This window comes from Silurus aristotelis (genome assembly GCF_946808225.1).
Source record: "Silurus aristotelis genome assembly, chromosome: 22".
NCBI lineage: Eukaryota > Metazoa > Chordata > Actinopteri > Siluriformes > Siluridae > Silurus > Silurus aristotelis.
This window is the reverse complement of record NC_139595.1, coordinates 635,000-655,489: the sequence shown is the minus strand read 5'-3', so window position 1 is coordinate 655,489 and position 20,490 is coordinate 635,000. Positions and strand designations below refer to the sequence as shown.

General features: G+C 44.7%; 2 protein-coding genes and 1 long non-coding RNA gene across 4 annotated transcripts; 1 reads left to right on the top strand and 2 right to left on the bottom strand.

Annotated features, from left to right (window-relative positions):
* Positions 1–4,564: 4,564 nt before the first annotated feature.
* Positions 4,565–10,851, bottom strand: ubxn7 (UBX domain protein 7). 2 transcript variants are annotated; one of them, XR_014530775.1, is made up of 12 exons: positions 10,700–10,851; positions 8,969–9,122; positions 8,793–8,860; positions 8,400–8,465; positions 8,013–8,125; positions 7,498–7,644; positions 7,318–7,408; positions 7,071–7,198; positions 6,514–6,940; positions 6,025–6,104; positions 5,329–5,919; positions 4,565–5,120 (listed from the first exon to the last, which is right to left on the bottom strand). XR_014530775.1 is itself a non-coding variant. In XM_083525140.1 (11 exons), exons 1-11 carry the CDS (start codon positions 10,803–10,805, stop codon positions 5,758–5,760), a joined length of 1,542 nt encoding a protein of 513 aa, XP_083381266.1. In that variant the 5' UTR covers positions 10,806–10,851; the 3' UTR covers positions 4,565–5,757. The 2 variants fall into 2 exon arrangements, 1 of the variants encoding a protein (XP_083381266.1); XM_083525140.1 differs by having other exon boundaries at positions 4,565–5,919.
* Positions 10,151–12,816, top strand: LOC310717346. The gene is made up of 2 exons (XR_014530789.1): positions 10,151–10,865; positions 11,023–12,816. It is a non-coding gene; the product is annotated as an uncharacterized lncRNA (long non-coding RNA).
* Positions 12,817–13,021: 205 nt separating this feature from the next.
* Positions 13,022–20,490, bottom strand: ppp1r7 (protein phosphatase 1, regulatory (inhibitor) subunit 7). Its single transcript, XM_083525199.1, has 10 exons — positions 20,361–20,490; positions 19,069–19,164; positions 18,903–18,958; positions 18,604–18,669; positions 18,382–18,512; positions 17,961–18,123; positions 16,618–16,734; positions 16,420–16,524; positions 15,886–15,972; positions 13,022–15,526 (listed from the first exon to the last, which is right to left on the bottom strand). The coding sequence occupies exons 1-10, from the start codon at positions 20,398–20,400 to the stop codon at positions 15,350–15,352; spliced, it is 1,038 nt and encodes a 345-aa protein (XP_083381325.1). The 5' UTR covers positions 20,401–20,490; the 3' UTR covers positions 13,022–15,349.

Sequence of the window (20,490 nt, the reverse complement as noted above, 5' to 3'; positions counted from 1 at the left end):
CTCATTCCACCACCACGTCTCCTTGTCTTGCTTTCTATTTCCAGATGTCACACCAAGTACTTTTCTAGCTGCCTCCCTCATCACTCCTGCAGTAGTTGCCCAATCATCCGGCACCTCTTCACCACCACCGAGCCCCTGTCTGACCTCTTCCCTGAACCTCACACTACACTCTTCCTCCTTCAGTTTCCACCATCTTATTCTTCTTTCAGTCCTTACTCTCCTCCTCTTCTTCTTCGCCTCCAAAACCATCCTACAGACCACCATCCGATGCTGTCTAGCTACACTGTCCCCCGCCAACACCTTACAGTCTCCAATCTCCTTCAGGTTGCATCTCCTACACAGAAGATAATCCACCTGTGTGCACCTTCCTCCACTCTTATACGTCACCCTATGATCCTCCTTCTTCTTAAAATACGTGTTCACCACTGCCATTTCCATCCTTTTAGCAAAATCTACCACCATCTGCCCTTCCACATTCCTCTCCTTAAAACCATACCTACCCATCACCTCCTCATCACCTCTGTTCCCTTCACCTACATGCCCATTAAAGTCTGCCCCAATCACCAATCGTTCTTTCCTAGGTACACCATCTACCACTTCATCTAATTCACTCCAGAATCTTTCTTTCTCCTCCATCTCACAGCCAACTTGTGGAGCATAGGCACTGATGACATTTATCATCATCCCTTCAACTTCCACCTTCACGATCATCACCCTATCAGAAACTCTCTTCACCTCCACTACACTCTTACTGTACTCTTCCTTCAGAATCACCCCTACACCATTTCTCTTTCCATCCACACCATGATAAAACAGTTTAAACCCACCTCCAATGTTCCTGGCCTTACTCCCTTTCCACTTGGTCTCCTGAACACACAACATATCTACCTTTCTCCTCTCCATCATATCAGCTATCTCTCTCCCTTTACCCGTCATAGTACCAACATTTAAAGTACCAACCCGAACCTCTACTCTCCTACACTGCTCCTTTTCCTGCCGTCTCTGTAGACGTCTTCCTCCTCTCCTTCTCCTCCTTCGGCCAACAGTAGCCCAATTTCCACCGGTACCCTGTCGGCTAACGATACCTGTGGCGGTCGTTGTTAACCCGGGCCTCGACCGATCCGGTATGAAATTCTCATTTGTGATCCGCATATTTGATTTGGTTCATGTTTTACGCTGGATGCCCTTCCTAACGCAACCCTCCCCATTTACCCGGGCTTGGGACCGGCACTAAGAGTGCACTGGCTTGTGCATCTATAATGGCTGGGTTAAATGGATATCATTCTTTAATAACACTAATTTAAAATTTCTCTTTTTTAATATTATTTGATTAATGTATTATTTACACACACACACACACACACACACACACACACACACACACACACACACACACACGTGTGTGTGTGCATATATATATATATATATATATAAAAGAGTGTAATATATAAATGAGATGGATGAAGAGGAGGTTTGGAGCTGCAGTGGATTTGCTGTTGGTTTGGAGGTCATGTGGAATGTTGTGTGCTGCAGGTCATCGACTCGTCTGTTTAAACAGCTGCACAAATCTGTTTATTTTAGCTTTTTTTTGTCCAATCATGTCTAATTATCTGATGAAGACTTTGTTCTAAGGCTCTGCGTAATCATCTACACAAAACCCTGAATTGTGCAGAGTGAAATCCACACACTAGTCACTTTACAATCCAATAAACTGAAATCACTCAGTAAATTCTAATAAAAAATAATAAAAATATAATAAAAAATAAATAAATAAATAATTTTCTGCATTATTATTAAATCCTCAGAAACTCCATTATTTACATTCAGGAATAAAAAAAATCTGTTTCTTCTTTTACAGGTGACCAGAATATTAATAAATGTTGGATTTGTGTTTAACTGTAACCTCTAAATGACGTGACGTGGGGGGTGGTGGTGGTGGGGGGGTGGGTCTCATTCTATGTTCATGTTCATGTATGTTAAAAAAGTCACGTCTTGGAGAAGAATCTGTTCGATGTTCCTATGATGCTCCAGAGCCGAGGTTCGATGAGTCGAGGCTCTGATTTCCAGTGTAAATCTCGTCATTACAGAAGTGAGGTTTTGGACGCGGGAGAGTGAAGCTGCAGGTTCAGGAGAAATGTAATTCTGAAATCTGCTGGATTTACGTGGCGTGTTCGGAGAAATCATCACGACCACATCATGGGATCTCACTGTGTCTCTTCTGTTCATGGAACAATGGAGTGTTGAAGGATTTAATTCATGAGCGTCTAGAAAGTCATAATGACACCTGACCATGAGATTCAAAACCCTATTCCATATTTAATCTCCATTTACTGTTCTAATAAACTTCACTCTACTGAGATGATGTTCCACTTAAATCTGGAGTGTGATGGAGATTTGAGCTTTGAGAGAGATGAAAGAGAGAGAGATATGAGAGAGAGAGAGAGAGAGAGAGAGAGAGACAGAGAGAGATATGAGAGAGAGAGAGAGAGAGAGAGAGAGAGAGAGAGAGAGAGAGAGAGAGAGATATGAGAGAGAGATCAGATTAACAATGTTGAGGAGTGTGTAAAGGACATTAGACAGTGGATGCTTGATAACTTTCTTCTGCTCAACTCAGATAAGACAGAAGAACTTTTACCAGGACCACATGCAGCTGGAAGTGAACATTGTGGTTGTGTAGTATCTCTGGATGGTGTTTCAGTCTCAGTTGTACAGCAGGTAAAGACCTCAGTGTGATTATTCACTTGTGTTTTGAGTCTCATGTGAATCTCACCAGGATCTCCTTCTTTCACCTTACAAATATGATGTTGTTACAGGACGCAGAAAAACCATCATCACCATCATCACACACACACACACACACACACACACCATCATCACACACACACACACACACACACACACACACACCACCATCATCACACACACACCACCATCATCACACACACACCACCATCATCACACACACACACACACACACACACACCACCATCTCATACACCCACACACCATCAAACACACTACCACACCATCACACACTAAGACACCAACACACCCCCCCCCCCCACCAACACACACACACACACAACCAACACACCCACACACCCCACCAACACCCACACAACCAACACCCACACCCACACAACCAACACACACACACACACACAACCAACACACACACACACACACAACCAACACACACACACACACACACAACCAACACACACACACACACACACAACCAACACACACACACACACACACAACCAACACACACACACACACACACACACACACACACAACCAACACACACACACACACACACAACCAACACACACACACACACACACACAACCAACACACACACACACACACACAACCAACACACACACACACACACACACACAACCAACACACACACACACACACACACAACCAACACACACACACACACAACCAACACACACACACACACACACACAACCAACACACACACACACACACAACCAACACACACACACACACACACACACACCCAACACACACACACACACACCCAACACACACACACACACACAACCAACACACACACACACACACAACCAACACACACACACACACACAACCAACACACACACACACACACAACCAACACACACACACACACACAACCAACACACACACACACACACACACACAACCAACACACACACACACACACAACCAACACACACACACACACACACACAACCAACACACACACACACACACAACCAACACACACACACACACACAACCAACACACACACACACACACACACACACCCAACACACACACACACACACACAACCAACACACACACACACACACACAACCAACACACACACACACACACACAACCAACACACACACACACACACACACAACCAACACACACACACACACACACACAACCAACACACACACACACACAACCAACACACACACACACACACACACAACCAACACACACACACACACACACCCAACACACACACACACACACACACACACCCAACACACACACACACACACACACACAACCAACACACACACACACACACACACAACCAACACACACACACACACACAACCAACACACACACACACACACAACCAACACACACACACACACACACACAACCAACACACACACACACACACACACAACCAACACACACACACACACACCCAACACACACACACACACACAACCAACACACACACACACACACAACCAACACACACACACACACACAACCAACACACACACACACACACAACCAACACACACACACACACACAACCAACACACACACACACACACAACCAACACACACACACACACACACAACCAACACACACACACACACACAACCAACACACACACAACCAACACACACACACACACCGCTATAACATACACACACACACACACACACACACACAACCAACCACACACACACCGCTATAACATACACACACACAACCAACCACACACACACACACACACACACACACACACATTTTGTTTTTCACGATTATATTTGAGAATCAACATTTTTTGTGGAAATGATGCAGCATATAAAAAAAGAGACAGAAATTTCACTATAAATGTAACGTCCCACTCCATCGCCTGATTCCACTGAAAAAACCCGTCGCTGAGCTTCGCGAGTCGTAAGAACACATGTGTCTCTGCCCATTCCCCCCCCCCCCCATCTTTTACTGTGGATTTTTTTTTCACTTTTTTTTTTTTTTTTAAAGTATGTACAAAAAGTGATTCCTTCACATCTCAGCTTCAGCGGGGAACCAGCGCTCGCTAGCATGTTAATTACATAACTAGCGTAGAGAGAACGTTTTACACGTTTTGATGAACACAGGAAGAATTTGGAGTAATAAAATGTTTTGAAGGATCACTGGGGCACTTTTTATTGCTCACACTTTACTTTTTTTTTTGCTGAAACTCCCTTGAGCACATAAGACTATGAGGGGAAGTGGGCTGAGGGGACTAAATCAAGCAGAAGTGGACTGGACGAGAGGAAGCGGACGAGAAGTGGACCGGACTAGGGGAATAGGACGGGACTAGGGGAATTGGAAGGGAAGCGGACTGGACGAGGGGAAGTGGACGGGAAGCGGACTGGACGAGGGGAAGTGGACAAGACAATGGGAAGCGGACGGGAAGTAGAATGGATGAGGGGAAGCGGACTGGACGAGGGGAAGCAGACGGGAAGTAGAATGGACGAGGGGAAGCGGACTGGACGAGGGGAAGCGGACGGGAAGTGGTTTGGACGAGGGGAAGTGGACTGGACGAGGGGAAGCGGACTGGACAAGGGGAAGTAGACGGGAAGCGGACTGGACTAGGGGAAGTGGACAAGACGAGGGGAAGTGGATGGGACGAGGGGACGTGGACATGCCATAAACAGTCTTTTATTTAAACCCTCAGAAACAAACTCTCTGTTCTCTTTAAGGCTCGTAATCTGATCCGAAGCCGATCACTTCAACCCAAACCAAATCCTCGTCTTAAATGATTCCATGATTGTTGTTCTGGAAAAAACGGAACCCGACCCGGAAGAAGCAGAGATGCGCCGAGATGTTCACAAATAAATATGGAGGTTGTGGTCCGGTCGAGGGGAAGGCGTGGTCCTCTTCGGCTCCGTGAAGAACGACGTATGTGGGACGAGTATGAAAAAACAAAACAAAAACAGAGAGGGGGCGGAGTTTAGTTCCTCTCCTGCACAAAGACAGTCTCCTGAGGGCAAAGCCCCGCCTCCTGCAGCGTGATGTCATAGTCCAAATGAGCCAGTTTCCGTCGCGGGAAGTTGGTGACGAGTTCAAAGCGTTCGTTTGGATATCCGTTCGACTGAACGTGTCTCACCAGAGCCTGCAAACATCATCATCATCATCATCATCATTATCATCAACGTACAGTAACATGTTACACACAACATGGACAAACAAAGTACAACATTTTTTTGATCTTACGTACCATGAGCTTAGCATTAGCAGACAGTGCTATCTGTTCCCGCCGACCGTCTGGGTATCTCAGCATTAGACGAGCCTTCGGCCCTTGAAACAACCAAAACAGGCCAATCAAAACATAGTGGGCGTGGCTACAAAGACTTTGAAGAAGAAAAAATGGGGAAGAGAAGAAAGAGTGGAAAGGGGTAAAAGAAGAACACAGAAAAGGAGAAGGGTGGAAAGAAGAATGAAGGACATGTTGAAAGAGGAGATGATGGACAGGTGGAGGAAATCTGATGAGAAGCAGAAGAGAATGCATGAGAAGAGAAGAAAGAAAGAGTTTGTATATTACTGATGTGATCATCACCCCCTAGTGGTGATTTTGATGTATTGCAGTAATGATTTTTCTATTTAAACAGATGTGAATAATTTATCAGTTTGTGTTTATAAAGCAGCAGCAGCAGGCTGTGTGTGTGTGTGTGTGTGTGTGTGTGTGTGTGTGTGTGTGTGTGTATACCGTTGTCTTCAGGCTGTGTGCTTTGAGATGCTGTGATTTTGTGACTTTGGTCGTTAAGACGCGGTTGTTGCGACTCTGCAGGTTTGTGACTCGGTCTCGGAGGAGGCGGCTCCATGTGGTTTTTCTTGCTTTCTTCTTTTCTGTGGTTGGACTCTTTGTGCGGAGACTTCCTGTTCTGGGCGGGGCTATTGGACAAAGTGGGTGGGTCCTGTTCTGAAGACGTGTTTCCGTCTACAGAGTCTTTCCATCCTCCCTCTGTGTCTGAACCGTCCACTGAGATCATGCCCTCGCTGTCCGAGAAGGCCTCGGCGTCCGAGTCGTTTTCCGACTCTGCTTTCTCCTGCCTTGAGTCGTAGTGCGTTTCCTGTAGAGAAGCTCGGATTGCCGCCTCCAGCTGACTGTCCTCACTCGCGTCAATCAAACTCTCCTGAGAAGAACATCAGAGACACGTCACATCTCCAACTCTCCACACACTTCCATTCCACACATGTATACATTCAAGTGCTGAGTCATAATACAATAATGCTGAATAATAGACCAAACACACACACACGTACAGAGCGAGCGCGTTTAGCTGGAGGTTGATTGGACAATCCGTCTAACTGCCCATGTTCTGTTAAAAACCCCGTCACCTGATCCAGGAACGAGGAAACATCCAGCTGATTCCATTCCACCATCTTCTGCCCTGTTTATTACAAAACATCATCTAAAAATCATCCAGTTTTATTTCCATCTCCTTTTCAAAAACGTCTTTTCAATACCACCCCTTGACCCCACCCCCTGTCCCCACCCCCTGTGTGTCACCTGTCCGTGGGTCCAGGATGGAGATGTAAGGGAATTTGTTGAGTTTGTAGAACTGGATGTAGCGCTGCCCCTCCTCACTGTCGTGGTAAACCTTTACACAAACACACAAACGAGTATAAACCCACCACCCTGCATTTACAGCCATTTACAGTGTGCTGTTCCTCAGGTGTTCCTCAGCACCTGCCAGAAGATGAAGTGCTCTCTGATGATGGCCTTCACTGCCTCGTTACTCCACACATCTCTGTTTAAACACTGACACGAGAAATCCTGAACGTTCTGGATGTTTATCATCAGCCACTTGTTCTCCATCTGACCGCAGTTTTTTGCCTGTGGGGGGGTGGGTGAAACAAAATACACACACACACACACACACACACACACACACACACACACACACACACACACACACATCACTACTTCAGTTTCCATCCTTTTTTATTTACTTTCATACATATCTACTTGTGAATTATTTGTGTGTGTGTGTGTGTGTGTGTGTGTGTGTGTGTGTGTGTGTGTATGTATCAGTATATGCCATCTTCTGATAGTGTGTGTATACGTGTGTGTGTGTGTGTATATACGATGTGTGTGTATATATATGTGTGTGTGTGTCTGCCACTGTGTGTGCATATGTGTGTGTGTATGTGTGTATGTGTGTATAGATGTGTGTGTGTGTGTGAGTGTGTGTGTTTCCTCACTGTCTCGAAGCTGCCTTTATGCATGAGCTCTATCGGGGGTCTGAACAGATCAGCCAGAGTGCTCAGCTTTTTATCCATCGCTCCTCCGTTCCTCAGCTCCTGCTCCTGTCTGACTGGACCATCGAACACACACACACACACACACACACACACACACACACACACACACGATTGTTTTTCTCCTGTACAGAAGTAGTTACGGTGTAAAGTGCTGTTTCTACACATGAGACAGTAATATAACAGAAAATAATATAAACATATCAGAAGTTTCCACGCGAACAAACCTGACGTCAGAAACTTCAAAGAAACCTTGGTTTATAAGCCCCGCCCCCAGGAGCAGGCGTGGCCTGGAGTGTAAAAACAACACAAAAATTTGTGGGAACTTACTGGTTTCTGTCTGGAAATCCCGAAACCCGTCGAAGATGGACCGAGCCGGTCTCCGCCTCTTCGGTACTGACACACAGGGAAACAAACAATAAAAAAAGTCAGATTTTCGGGTGAACAAGCTACAAGTTCTGCCTGTTTATATAAAGTGATTTGTAATCATTATTAAACACATAATATGATTAAATAAAGATGAATTTTAAATAAAAAAGTAATCAAATAACAGTAAAAAGTTTATAAATAAAAAATAATTCAGTTTGATGCTCTAATTTTATTATTTATTACTTATTTAAAAACTTTTAATAAATTCAATAATAAGAATTAAATTGACTTTAAAATCTGCTACGTTTAAACAGAGCTCACCACTGATTTAAAAACATGTTAAATAATAATCACCTCCAAAAAGAGGCTCGGGCTCCACCAGGATCTCCTGTTTCTGAGGGATCGGCGCTCGGACTTCATCCCTGTCAGGATTTAAAAACACAACATCTGTGAGTGCGCTGTGATGTTGCGAGGCTTTGAGGATGTGATGGAGCTCCTCAGTGGAGTCAATAAAGTGAAATGAAGCTCACTCTGAAAGACATCTGCTTCCAGAAGCTGCAGCTGAACTGGAACTGGTACTCGGCTCCTCCGGTACTCCTCCACCGTCCAGAAACATGGTGACGGCCATCTCCAGGTTGTTATTACACGCCTCCAGCATGTGTCTCCCCACGCTCTCTGTGGCTCCTGACCACCAGGTGTAGATGTGAGTGTTAGGAATAAATCATTATTATTTAAAAACACACACAAAAAAAAATACCCTTTTTAATAAAGTTAGCAGCTGTTGTGCATCAGTGTAGAATTAAAAACCAGACCCCTGATACTCAGAGCTGCACAAAAACAATGTACTGGAACTCGAGTGGTTTCTTCAGTGGAAACTGATGGATGAAATTTGCAGCATTTCACATGATAATATTAATAATAAGAAGAAGAAGAATAAAGATTACGCACAGGACTCGATCACCACAGTCTCCTTCAACAGACTCACATCTCATTCAAAACCCAAACGATTCACGGAGAAACCACACACTGAAGTGTTAAAACCCCAATCGGCCGAGACGTGACCATGTGCAGAACCTCATAGACGGATCAGGACGAGGTTCAGGATCAACACGGGTTCCAGAAACCCACAGAGCCGGGACGAGACCAAAAGCAACGGCTGAAAACTTTCCCAGGGATCCTCATGTGATCCAGAGCTGATTTAAGGTGGGATCACGCAGATGTGAAGAACCTGACGTGAAGTTGTAATGGGAGAAAGTGGACATGTGAAGGTTGTACATCTCAGTAAGTGTGAAAGAGAAACATCGAAAACTGCAGAAGGATTAAATCCGGGATTTGGAGTGTATTTTGTAAACACTTTCCCCCCTCACACTAATTAAACACTAATAAACACACAAATATCAAATAAATACGATCAACTGCTCTCCCTATTATTTTATAGTACAGGAGCAGGCCCCGCCCACTGACTCCACGCATGCGCACACGCGCCCCAGCGGATCTCGCTCTGTTTTAAAGAAGCGAGTCTGAAGAGAGAAAAAAAAAACGATTCTAAAGCAATAAAAGTGAAAGTTGTTGTTAAAACATCGTGTTTTGGGCGTAAATTGAGCCTGAACGCCTCGAACACACGGTCACGTGCAGGAGCGCAGAGTTGAACAGAGTTTAAAGGTGAAATCAGTAGATGATGATGAGGATGATGATGATGAGGATGATGATGAGGAGGTTCGGAGTGAATATGCGGAGGTTCCTGAGCCGCCATGTTGTTCCTTCCGCTCTACTGAGCTCCAATAAATCCCCTGCAGACTGAATAAGTTTCTCGTGTGCACATGGACAGTCTGTAGAAGGATTATCAAATCACTTGTGATTGTTCTAAAAGCTGTAGGAGAAGAAAAGAGAGGGTTCAGGAGGCCGTGTGGAGGAGCAGCAGGAGGATTTTGTTCACCTCACAGAGGCGCTGAACTTCACTTCACTTCCCCTGAGCGTGAGTCTGCCCCGGGCTCATTCCCTCTATCTCTCTACTCCTTCTCCTCCTCCTCATCGGGGTCTTTATGGTTTCATCCTGCTCACTATAGAGTGGATTATAAACCCCAGCTTCTTCTCTGAGCACTCAGGTGTAGAAACACACCACACACACACTGATGCACCTCCAGCTTCTCCTCAAACTCTTCCCTCTGTTTCTCCCCCCGGACACAGCTCTTTTCCTCCGCCGGTGGGAGATGTATAAACCCACAACCCCCCGACTGTCCAGAAATAATCCACATATTTACCAGTAATGGCAGTGAATTGCTGAATTAACCCGTTCAGCCCCGGGCCTGAAGCATCTCCGAGAGCCGCCATCTTGCCGCCACTGTCAACAACAACACCACTGCGCATGCGCACTATTGACCAACGGGAGCGCGCGGAAGCAGGCGCGTCACCGCCTCAGTGCTCAGGGTAATGTAGTCAGGCCACATCATCATCATCATCATCATCATCATAATTTCTTCTTCATCACCACCACCATCATAATCTTCGTCTTCTTATTCATTATCATCATCTTCGTCCTCATCATAATAATATTAACCTTCTTCTTCATCTTCTTCTTCTACAGCGGATCATCCGTCTCCATACCCCCCTGTCCTCTACATCTGCCTCTTTCACACCATCTACCTGCATGTCTTCCTTCACCACATCCATAAACCTCCTCCTTGTTCTTCCTCTTTTCCTCCTTACTGGTGTCTCCATCCTCAGCATTCTCCCACTGATATACCCCATGTCCCTCCTCTGCACATGTCCAAATCATCTCAATCTCACCTCCCTTACCTTGTCTCCAAAACGTCCTACATGCGCTGTCCCTCTAATAAACTCATTTTGCACCCCTCCACTGCCCTCCCTCTCATTCACACACATGTACTCTGTCTTACTCCTACTGACTTTCATTCCCCTTCTCTCCAGCGTGTACCTCCACCTCTCCAGGCTCTTCTCCACCTGCTCCCTACTCTCACCACAAATCACAATATCATCCACAAACATCATAGTCCACAGAGACTCCTGTCTGACCTCGTCCTTCAACCTGTCCATCACCATTGCAAACAGGAACGGGCTCAAAGCCAATCCTTGATGTAGTTCCACCCTCACCCTGAACCAGTCTGTCGTTCCTACTGCACACTTCATTGCTGTCACACTGTCCTCATACATGTCCTGCACCACCTTCAAATACTTCTCTGACACACCAGACTTCCTCATACAATACCACAACTCCTCTCTCGGCACCCTGTCGTACGCTTTCTCTAAATCCACAAATACACAATGCAACTCCTTCTGACCTTCTCTATACTTCTCCATCAACATCCTCAAAGCAAATAATGCGTCTGTGGTGCTCTTCCTCAGCACACATTTCCATCTCCATCCTTTACTGCTCTAACTTGCAGCACATCCTTCCCAGCTCGGTTCCTCTGCCTGGCCAATCACTACAAATCTTTTTCTCCTTCCTCAGTGTCCAACTTGTCCTACAGCTCCTCATGTGCCTTTTCATTTGGCTTTCACCACATCCCTCTTCACCTGCTGCTGCATCTTCTTGTTCTCCTGCCTACTTTTCTCATCACTCTGTCGATCCCAAATCTGTTTCTCCAACCTCTTTCTCCTTCTGCTCTCCTGCACGTCCTCATTCCACCACCATGTCTCTTTGTCTTCCTTTCTATTTCCAGATGTCACACCAGGTACTTTTCTATCGGTCTCCCTCATCACTCCTGCAGTAGTTCCACAACATCCAACACTTCTTCCCCACCACTGAGCTCCTGTCTGACCTCTTCCCTGAACCTCACACTACAGTCTTCCTCCTTCAGTTTCCACCATCTTATTCTTCTTTCAGTCCTCACTCAGAAACTCTCTTCACCTCCACTACACTCTTACTGTACTCTTCCTTCAGAATCCCCCCTACACCATTTCTCTTTCCATCCACACCATGATAGAACAGTTTAAACACCTCCAATGTTCCTGCTCTTACTCCCTTTCCACTTGGTCTCCTGAACACACAACACATCTACCTTTCTCCTCTCCATCATATCAGCTCCCTCTCTCCCTTTACCAGTCATAGTACCAACATTTAAAGTACCAACCCGAACCTCCACTTCTCCTCCACTTCTCCTCCACTCTCCTCCACTTCTTCTTTCCCTGCTGTCTCTGTAGACGTCTTCCTCCTCTCCTTCTCCTCCACTCTCCTCCACTTCTCCTCCTTCTTTCTCCTCATCATAATAATCATCATCACAAAATTATTAATCCTCCTAATAAAAAAGAAAATGTGTACAATTGATTTACCCACTTATGTAAAATGTTAAAATATTTTTTATGCTAAACTTTTTTACTATAAAAATATAAATCATGATTCATCAAATAAAAAATAAAAGTGTCAAAATATGAATATTCGAATAAATGATTTTTACTCCCTCAGATTTGAGGTCACAATACAAAAATGTGTAAAAAAAAAAAAATTCAGTTTTTTTTTTTGTTGTAATAAAATACAATTTATTAAATTGAATATTTTTATTGATTGAATATTTTAGATTGTAAAGTTTTTTGATATTTCAGTAAAGATGACTGAAGTCTGTTCACACATTTTTCAAATTAACTTTATTGTATTTATATTACATTCATCTTCACAGTCACTCGAGCATTTTGCAACAGAATAAAAAAAAATAATAATAAAATAAAGAAGAGACAAACAGCACACTGAAACACGTGACCATTGGAAAGTGAGGTTTTATCACAGCGTTCTGCTGAAACTCATGACTTTGTTCCCATCGTCCTGTCTGGACCTCAAACATCTCCAGTGTTCAGCTTTCGTTCTAAACGTCAACGTCTGGGATCTCCACGTGTTGACGTCAGGCTTTTAAAACTACAATCAGGGACTTTCCCCCTCTAATTCACACGTGACCCCACTGAAGTAGACGTGACACTGCTACAGGCTGATGTGACGTAAACACAGGTGAAGCGTGAGAGATGTTTCCAACATCGTGATCAAATTTGTTGTTTAGTGATTTTTTTTGTACTAAAATCTGCATTGCTAAATATCATCATGTGTATTGACGAGATGTAGTCGCTCCTGATTGGCTCCCCGGGGTCTGAGTGAGCGGCTAACTCCAAACACAATCACGTGATTTTAGTTGTACTTCGCGTTTTCTTTACTACGTGAATGCTAACATTTCGGATCTCATCACCTCGTTTTCAGCTTTGCTCGGTCTTTACCGCTGTTTTAAAGCTGTAACGATTAAACCGAACGTTAGTTACATGTGACAAAAAAACCTGTTCCAATTAGAATTGACGAAGACGACGTGAGAGGTGTAACCATGGCAACAGTAATATTACGCTGGTCTTGTGAGGTGTGGGTGAAAGCTAATGCTAACACTATATATAAAAAACACGTCAACATGCTGGATTGAAATGATCAGTGGGCGTGGTTTAATTTGAAGAAAAGAAAAAAAAAACTGTGACATCACAAAATGATCTGATTCGCAGGTTTTTTTTTTTTTTTTTTTTTGACTGATTGTAGATTTAAAACGGTGTCAGTAAAAATCCCAGCCGTCCTCAGAGTGAGTAAAACCAAACCCCCTGTCGATCGCCTTCATTTTACATAACCAGCAGCAGAGACTGAACTCATTCCGGAGTGAAGACTGAATGTTTGTGTATATGCGGTTCTGCAGCTATAGTGTTTAAACACGCAATTAAACGCACAACAAAAAAAACAAACACTTTTAGGGTGTTTGACATGCACACGGCCGCGTACGTTTTATATGTTTACGTGGTAAAATTCGATCCGACATCCAACGAAAAATGACTGAGAATAATAACGCTGTGATTTTTCTCTCCCAGAAAATCGATTTATTATTATTATTATTATTATTCATCCTTCTGTTCCAACAGCTTTGATGTTTACATCAAACGCATCAAAGCTTCCAGAATTCAATAAAAAATGGCAGAAGAGAAGCTGAGCGTGTTCCTACAGAGTTCCTGAGAAACGTTCCTGTTCTGTGTTTAAGATGGAAACAGCAGCAGACTGTAAATCCTGCTAACTTTTTATGGGTGTGGCCTTTTTTCTGTAACTGAAGAGTAACAAATCCCAGGAGGAAATAAAACATCGTTTATTCTTTTAGTTTCGCCGAACGAGCGTTTTAAAACTTTGGCATTCACTACAAAGTGTCTACCAACCGCCAGTCAGTGTGGATGTGGGCGGAGCCTCCGAGGCTGAGTCACAGAGGAGGTATGGGATTGGCAGAGAGCCAATTATGTGATTGAGTAAATAAATATTGTTTATAATTCATTAATAATCTGCATTTAAACACTGAATCCATTTGACTGATTATTTAATAAACTCCAAGTCCAGGCCTGACTCCTCCTCTCAATCTTCACATTAATCATAATATAAACTTATCATCATAATCATAATCATAATAATAATAAATCAGGGACTTTCTGGATTCGTTTTCTGATCTGATATGAAACTAAAACGTTGCGTGAAATGACTGATCACCATCAACTTCCTGTCCTTCTAACCTCTCAAACCAAACATTAGCATAGCTGTGTGTGTGTGTGTGTGTGTGTGTGTGTGTGTGTGTGTGTGTGTGTAAAGGTTACTCCTTCACATGATCTAACAGTGTGTGTTTTATTTGACTAAATGCGAAAGAAACTTTGGAAATGGAGAAGTGGAGGAATGGTCTGTGTTTGTCTGTGTTTGTCTGTGTTTGTCTGTGTGTGTGTGTGTGTGTGTGTGTGTGTGTGTGTGTGTGTGTGTGTGTGTGTGTGTGTTAGTAAAGGGTGTTTGCATATGAGCATGATATGTGTTTGTGTTTGATCTGGCTAACGCTTAGGAAAAGCCAAGATTTGCAACAGGAAGGAGGCGGAGTGTATGTGTGTGTGTGTGTGTGTGTGTGTATATGTGTAGGTCAGAAGCGGATGAAGGTGGCATCGATCTGCCGGACGCTGGGCAGTGCCAACATGATCTTGCGTCTGTACTGAGGGTCTTTCTGCAGCGGGTTGTGTTCCAAATACACCGTCTCTAAACCTTTAGCGTTCTTCAGCTCGTCCAGGTCGCTCCAGTTCTCTATCTGATTATTGTTCATCTGAGAAACACACACACACACACACACACACACACACACACACACACACACACACACACACACACACACACACACAAAGAATAAAATGAAATGTTTATGACAGTTTTCATGCACATGGCATCTTACTGATTATCAGCTCAGGTCTGAAAGTGATTCTGAACTTTACTCCAGGACCTTCGACTCAAGTTCTTCTTGATGTTCCTGGCAGTAGGCTCATAGTTTTTCTTTTCTTTTCATGAACCTACAGCCCATAGACCAAGAACCTAAATTGACACTACGCTTGGAACTGTAGGAACGACTGTATAGACTGACAGCAGGATTTGGTACCATGTGATCAGAGACTGAAACACGACACTAACCCAGAACTCCTGCAGCTCTGTGAGGTGACTGATATTCTCGATCTTCTTTATCCTGTTCGCTGCGATGTCCAGAGTCGTCAGCTTTTTCTGGGACAGAAGACAAATCAAATATTACAACAGATAATAAATAAACATCATCTAAGCTTCATTAACAAAAAACAGTTTATTATAGTTCATGAGCGAATCACGACAGCACTGTTACTACCGATCCCACCTTTACCCCCGATCCCACTGTTACCACCATTACCCCCGATCCCACCGTTACCACTGCTACCACAATTACCCCCAAACCCCACCGTTACCACTGTTACCACAATTACCCCCGATCCCACCATTACCCCCGATCCCACCGTTACCACTGTTACCACAATTACCCCCGATCCCACCGTTACTACCGATCCCACCATTACCCCCGATCCCACCGTTACCACTGTTACCACAATTACCCCCGATCCCACCGTTACTACCGATCCCACCATTACCCCCGATCCCACCGTTACCACGATCCCACCGTTACCACTGATTTAGACCTACATTGTTCTCGAGTCCTTCGATGACCTCGATGCCGTTGTGACTCAGGTAGAGCTCCTTCAGGTTGACCAGGTTCTGCAGGCCCTCTAGTTTGGTGATACGATTACTCTGAGTTCAGGAAAAGGAAGAAGAGGAAAAAGAGGCGGAGTCAGACACGTACCTGCGGAGAGTCATCTTGAAATGTGGACCGTAAGGATGTACCTGAATGCTGAGGACCGTCAGGTTGTGGAGTCCATCCAGGTTCTGCAGCTGAGTGATCTTATTCGTCCCGAGGAACAAACTGTCCAGGGAAGTAAGAGTGTCCAGGTTCTCGATGATCTACAACGGAGGAACGCAGGAACTTCAGGAGCGCATGCGATTGTGTCAATCAATAAAGTTTTTAACCCGATCACTGAGATGATGTTATCAATGTGCAGCACCAGCACCTCCACCAGCACCTCCACCAGCTCCCCCACCAGCTCCCCCACCAGATCCCCCACCAGCACCTCCACCAGATCCCTCACCAGCACCTCCACCAGATCCCTCACCAGCACCTCCACCAGATCCCCCACCAGCACCTCCACCAGCTCCTCCACCAGCTCCCCCACCAGCACCTCCACCAGATCCCTCACCAGCACCTCCACCAGATCCCTCACCAGCACCTCCACCAGCTCCCCCACCAGCACCTCCACCAGATCCCTCACCAGCACCTCCACCAGATCCCTCACCAGCACCTCCACCAGATCCCCCACCAGCACCTCCACCAGCACCTCGACCAGATCCCCCACCAGCACCTCCACCAGATCCCCCACCAGCACCTCCACCAGATCCCCCACCAGCACCTCCACCAGATCCCACACCAGCACCTCCACCAGCACCTCCACCAGTACCTCCACCCCCTCGTTCTCATTCTCATGTGATTCCTGAGCTTCTTGTTTATTTTATACCAAAAATAAATCCAAATCTTTTCAATTAAAATAATAAAGAGATTTATTTAAAAGGACTGAATTTCTTCAGAAATGAAAGCTTTGTTTGCTACACGGAAGAAGGAACGAGAGAGAGCGATGATGACATCACCACCCTGCGCCAGATGTAAAACAATGCTTTATTTTTAGTGCAAAGGAGAAAAATATCATCCAGCTGTGACTGATGTTCCTTTCAAAGCAGATCTGAAGGGCAGTTAATTAACCGATTTTTGAAAACTTTTCATGGGAATTAACGGGAATTAATTTGAATAAATTGGGAATTTACAGCTCCTGCAGGTGACCATAATATTAAATATTAAACTTAAATATAATTAAAAAAAATTAATCTTGCAGGATAATTTTTTCATGACCAAATTAAATATTTATATTTGTATATGATACTGTTTCTATTCATTTCCCAAAATTTCTGAATAATTCCCATAAATTCCTGTAAATTCCTGGTAAGCTTCCAATATTTCCAAAATTCCCCAGATGAAGTTTCCATGGAAAGTTTCTGGAAATTCACCAGAAATCTTCCACCCCTTAGCAACCCTACTCCTGATTGGCTAAAACGTGATCCAGTAGGAATGCTCTTCTCACCCTGATGCGGTTGGACCCGAGCTCCAGCATGTGAAGGCCGGTGAGGTGTTCGAGGTTGCAGATGTTTGCGATCTTGTTGTGCAGCAGGAAGAGCTTCTTCAGCTTGGTCAGACGCTCCAAACCCTCGATCTTCCTCAGCAGATTGAACGAAAGGTCCAGCTGCCTGCAACACATTTCAACAGAGTCCAGGATTAACACCGAGTCCAGGATTAACACCGAGTCCAGGATTAACACCGAGTCCAGGATTAACACCGAGTCCAGGATTAACACCGAGTCCAGGATTAACACCGAGTCCAGGATCATGCAGGTGAACATGTGTGTGTGTGTGTGTGTGTTATATAAGATCTTGTATACTCGTACACAGCTCTACGTGTGTGTGTGTGTGTGTGTGTGTGTGTGTAGATTCCTCTTTGTGACTCACTCGAGCTCGGTTAAAGCCTGCAGGTTCTCCAGTTTGCGGATCTGGTTGTCGTACAGGTCCAGTTCCCTCAGCGACACCAGGCTCTCCAGGTTCTCGATCTTTTTAATCAGGTTCTGTCTGAGAGAAAGTGTCTGAAAAGGAACACAAGCAGCTCTGATTCCAGCTCGGGGAAGTTTCTGAAGCCTGCAGGCTCATGAGCTCGTGATTGTATCATTGCTGTACCTTGGCTTTCTGCAAGACCTCGAGTCCCTCGATCTTCCCGATCCGACAGTGGACCAGATCCACATCCTGAGAAGATAAAGAATCGTTTTATAGTGTCACAGCTTTGTTTTGGGGTCAAACTCAGCATGAGCACACTTAATTTACAGAAGCATTTTAATAAATTACTGCTCGAAGCACACGAACACTGTCGAAATAAACACAGCAGAAACGGATCATCAGCTCATCGGCTCACGCTTTGCTCAGGAAAATGTTTGGAGAAACTACGGAGAAGAAACACCACAGGACACGTGTCTGCTCACCTCCTCGTTAGGGTCCAGGGTGATGGTGTCCATATCGACAGGCATCTCCTCTGGAACTGGAAAAAAAATGCATTGTGTTTGTATATATGTGTGTGTGTGTGTGTGTGTGTGTGTGTGTGTGTGTGTGTGTGAGAAGGGAGGGTATAAATTCGGTTCCTTGTGTCACCTGAGGAAGCTTTCCGCAGGTCTTCCACTTCTCCATTGACGCTCCTCCTCTTGGTCTCGTCGTCTCCGGACTCCTCCGACTCGCCCCTCCTGTCAACTGAACATCAGAAGATATTGTGTTACGGACAGTGTAAAGGTGTGTGTGTGTGTGTGTGTGTGTGTGTAACAGTGTGTCCTGTGCTGTGGTTCTCATGCTGGTGATCAGGACTGTGTGTGTGTGGACATCACACTACATCCCTTATTAATAATTGTCTCCAAATTAAATTATACCTGCAACAATCTTCACCCTGACGTTGCCAAGGAAACACCGGACACACCCCTAAACTCCTCAGCACACCTATACACTGACAGCAACTCCGAATCGGTTTGCCAAAAAGAATCGATTCCCAAATGACTCCGAAACGACTTATATATTTTAATTCTGTTTACACAACAACCTGGATTGTGATCGAACTGATAGTGTTTCACTTTTTTTTTTTTTCCCATTTCATTACACACCATTAAATAAATCATTAAAACATGGATCATAAATACGAGTCGGCTCACAAGATTCACCTAAAAGATCCTTCAGAAGACACTTCTGTCCTGCACATGTAATCTGTTTTCTGCACTTTATCCTCTCTGGAGCTGCTGCTCACCTCAGTGTCGGATCTCTTTATAAAACTAAACTGCACAATTCCCCCTCTATAGTGCAGGTCATGGAGATTAGCATGCTAGCAATTGTGACATCCAGGGTTCGCTATATGAGTTGAATCGACCGTCATGATATTTTATTTATTCTTAAATCAACCGAAAGTCATTATTTCTAGTTGATAAATATAATAATGCTGATTCATCAATAACCGGACCCTCAAAGCTTTCAAATTGTTTTCTTTGCCTACCCGTATTCTTATTAGTCCCGCCTCCTACCCTCGGATTGGTCAGCAGATCGTAGTGACGCGCGGTTTAACAGTTTCATTATCGAATCAGCGACTTTGATTAGAGCGCAATAAGACGGCAGCCAAAGGATTCCAGTCACAGTATCCAATCGCGCGACACGAAGGCGGGAATTGCCAGAAAACGAGCGTATGATGCGCAGGCTGATGAAAGCTAAGCTAATGCTACCCAGTCTCTCCAACGTAAACAATCACACACAATGCTAGCATGCTAGTTAGCCGAATGAATGGCGTGGAAAGTGTCAGTGCGAATGATGAAACAAATCAGCGGGATTTTCGGATAAAAGCGATGTGATGAGGAGGATCAGCGCTATTCGCTGTGGAAGGAGCGGCGGAGAGCGGAGCAGCTTCTGCTCACCTTCCATCTCCTGAGGCTCGCTAACAGACACAGCGGACATCTTTCCCTCTCGCGACCCACCCACGGCTTAATGATTGACAGCTCCGGCGACCAATCAGCTCTCTGCTGTAGAAACGCGTCACTGCCCAGC

Coding starts and splice junctions, on each gene's coding strand:
- ubxn7 (XM_083525140.1), bottom strand. CDS start 10,805: ATGCGCAGTGGTGTTGTTGTTGACAGTGGCGGCAAGATGGCGGCTCTC. Junction 7,645..8,012: donor ATAAAGGCAGCTTCGAGACA/GTGAGGAAACAC, acceptor ACCCCCCCACAG/GCAAAAAACTGCGGTCAGAT. Junction 6,105..6,513: donor CACACAGCCTGAAGACAACG/GTATACACACAC, acceptor GGTTGTTTCAAG/GGCCGAAGGCTCGTCTAATG.
- ppp1r7 (XM_083525199.1), bottom strand. CDS start 20,400: ATGTCCGCTGTGTCTGTTAGCGAGCCTCAGGAGATGGAAG. Junction 16,525..16,617: donor TGACGGTCCTCAGCATTCAG/GTACATCCTTAC, acceptor TCCTGAACTCAG/AGTAATCGTATCACCAAACT. Junction 15,527..15,885: donor CAGAGCTGCAGGAGTTCTGG/GTTAGTGTCGTG, acceptor TGTGTTTCTCAG/ATGAACAATAATCAGATAGA.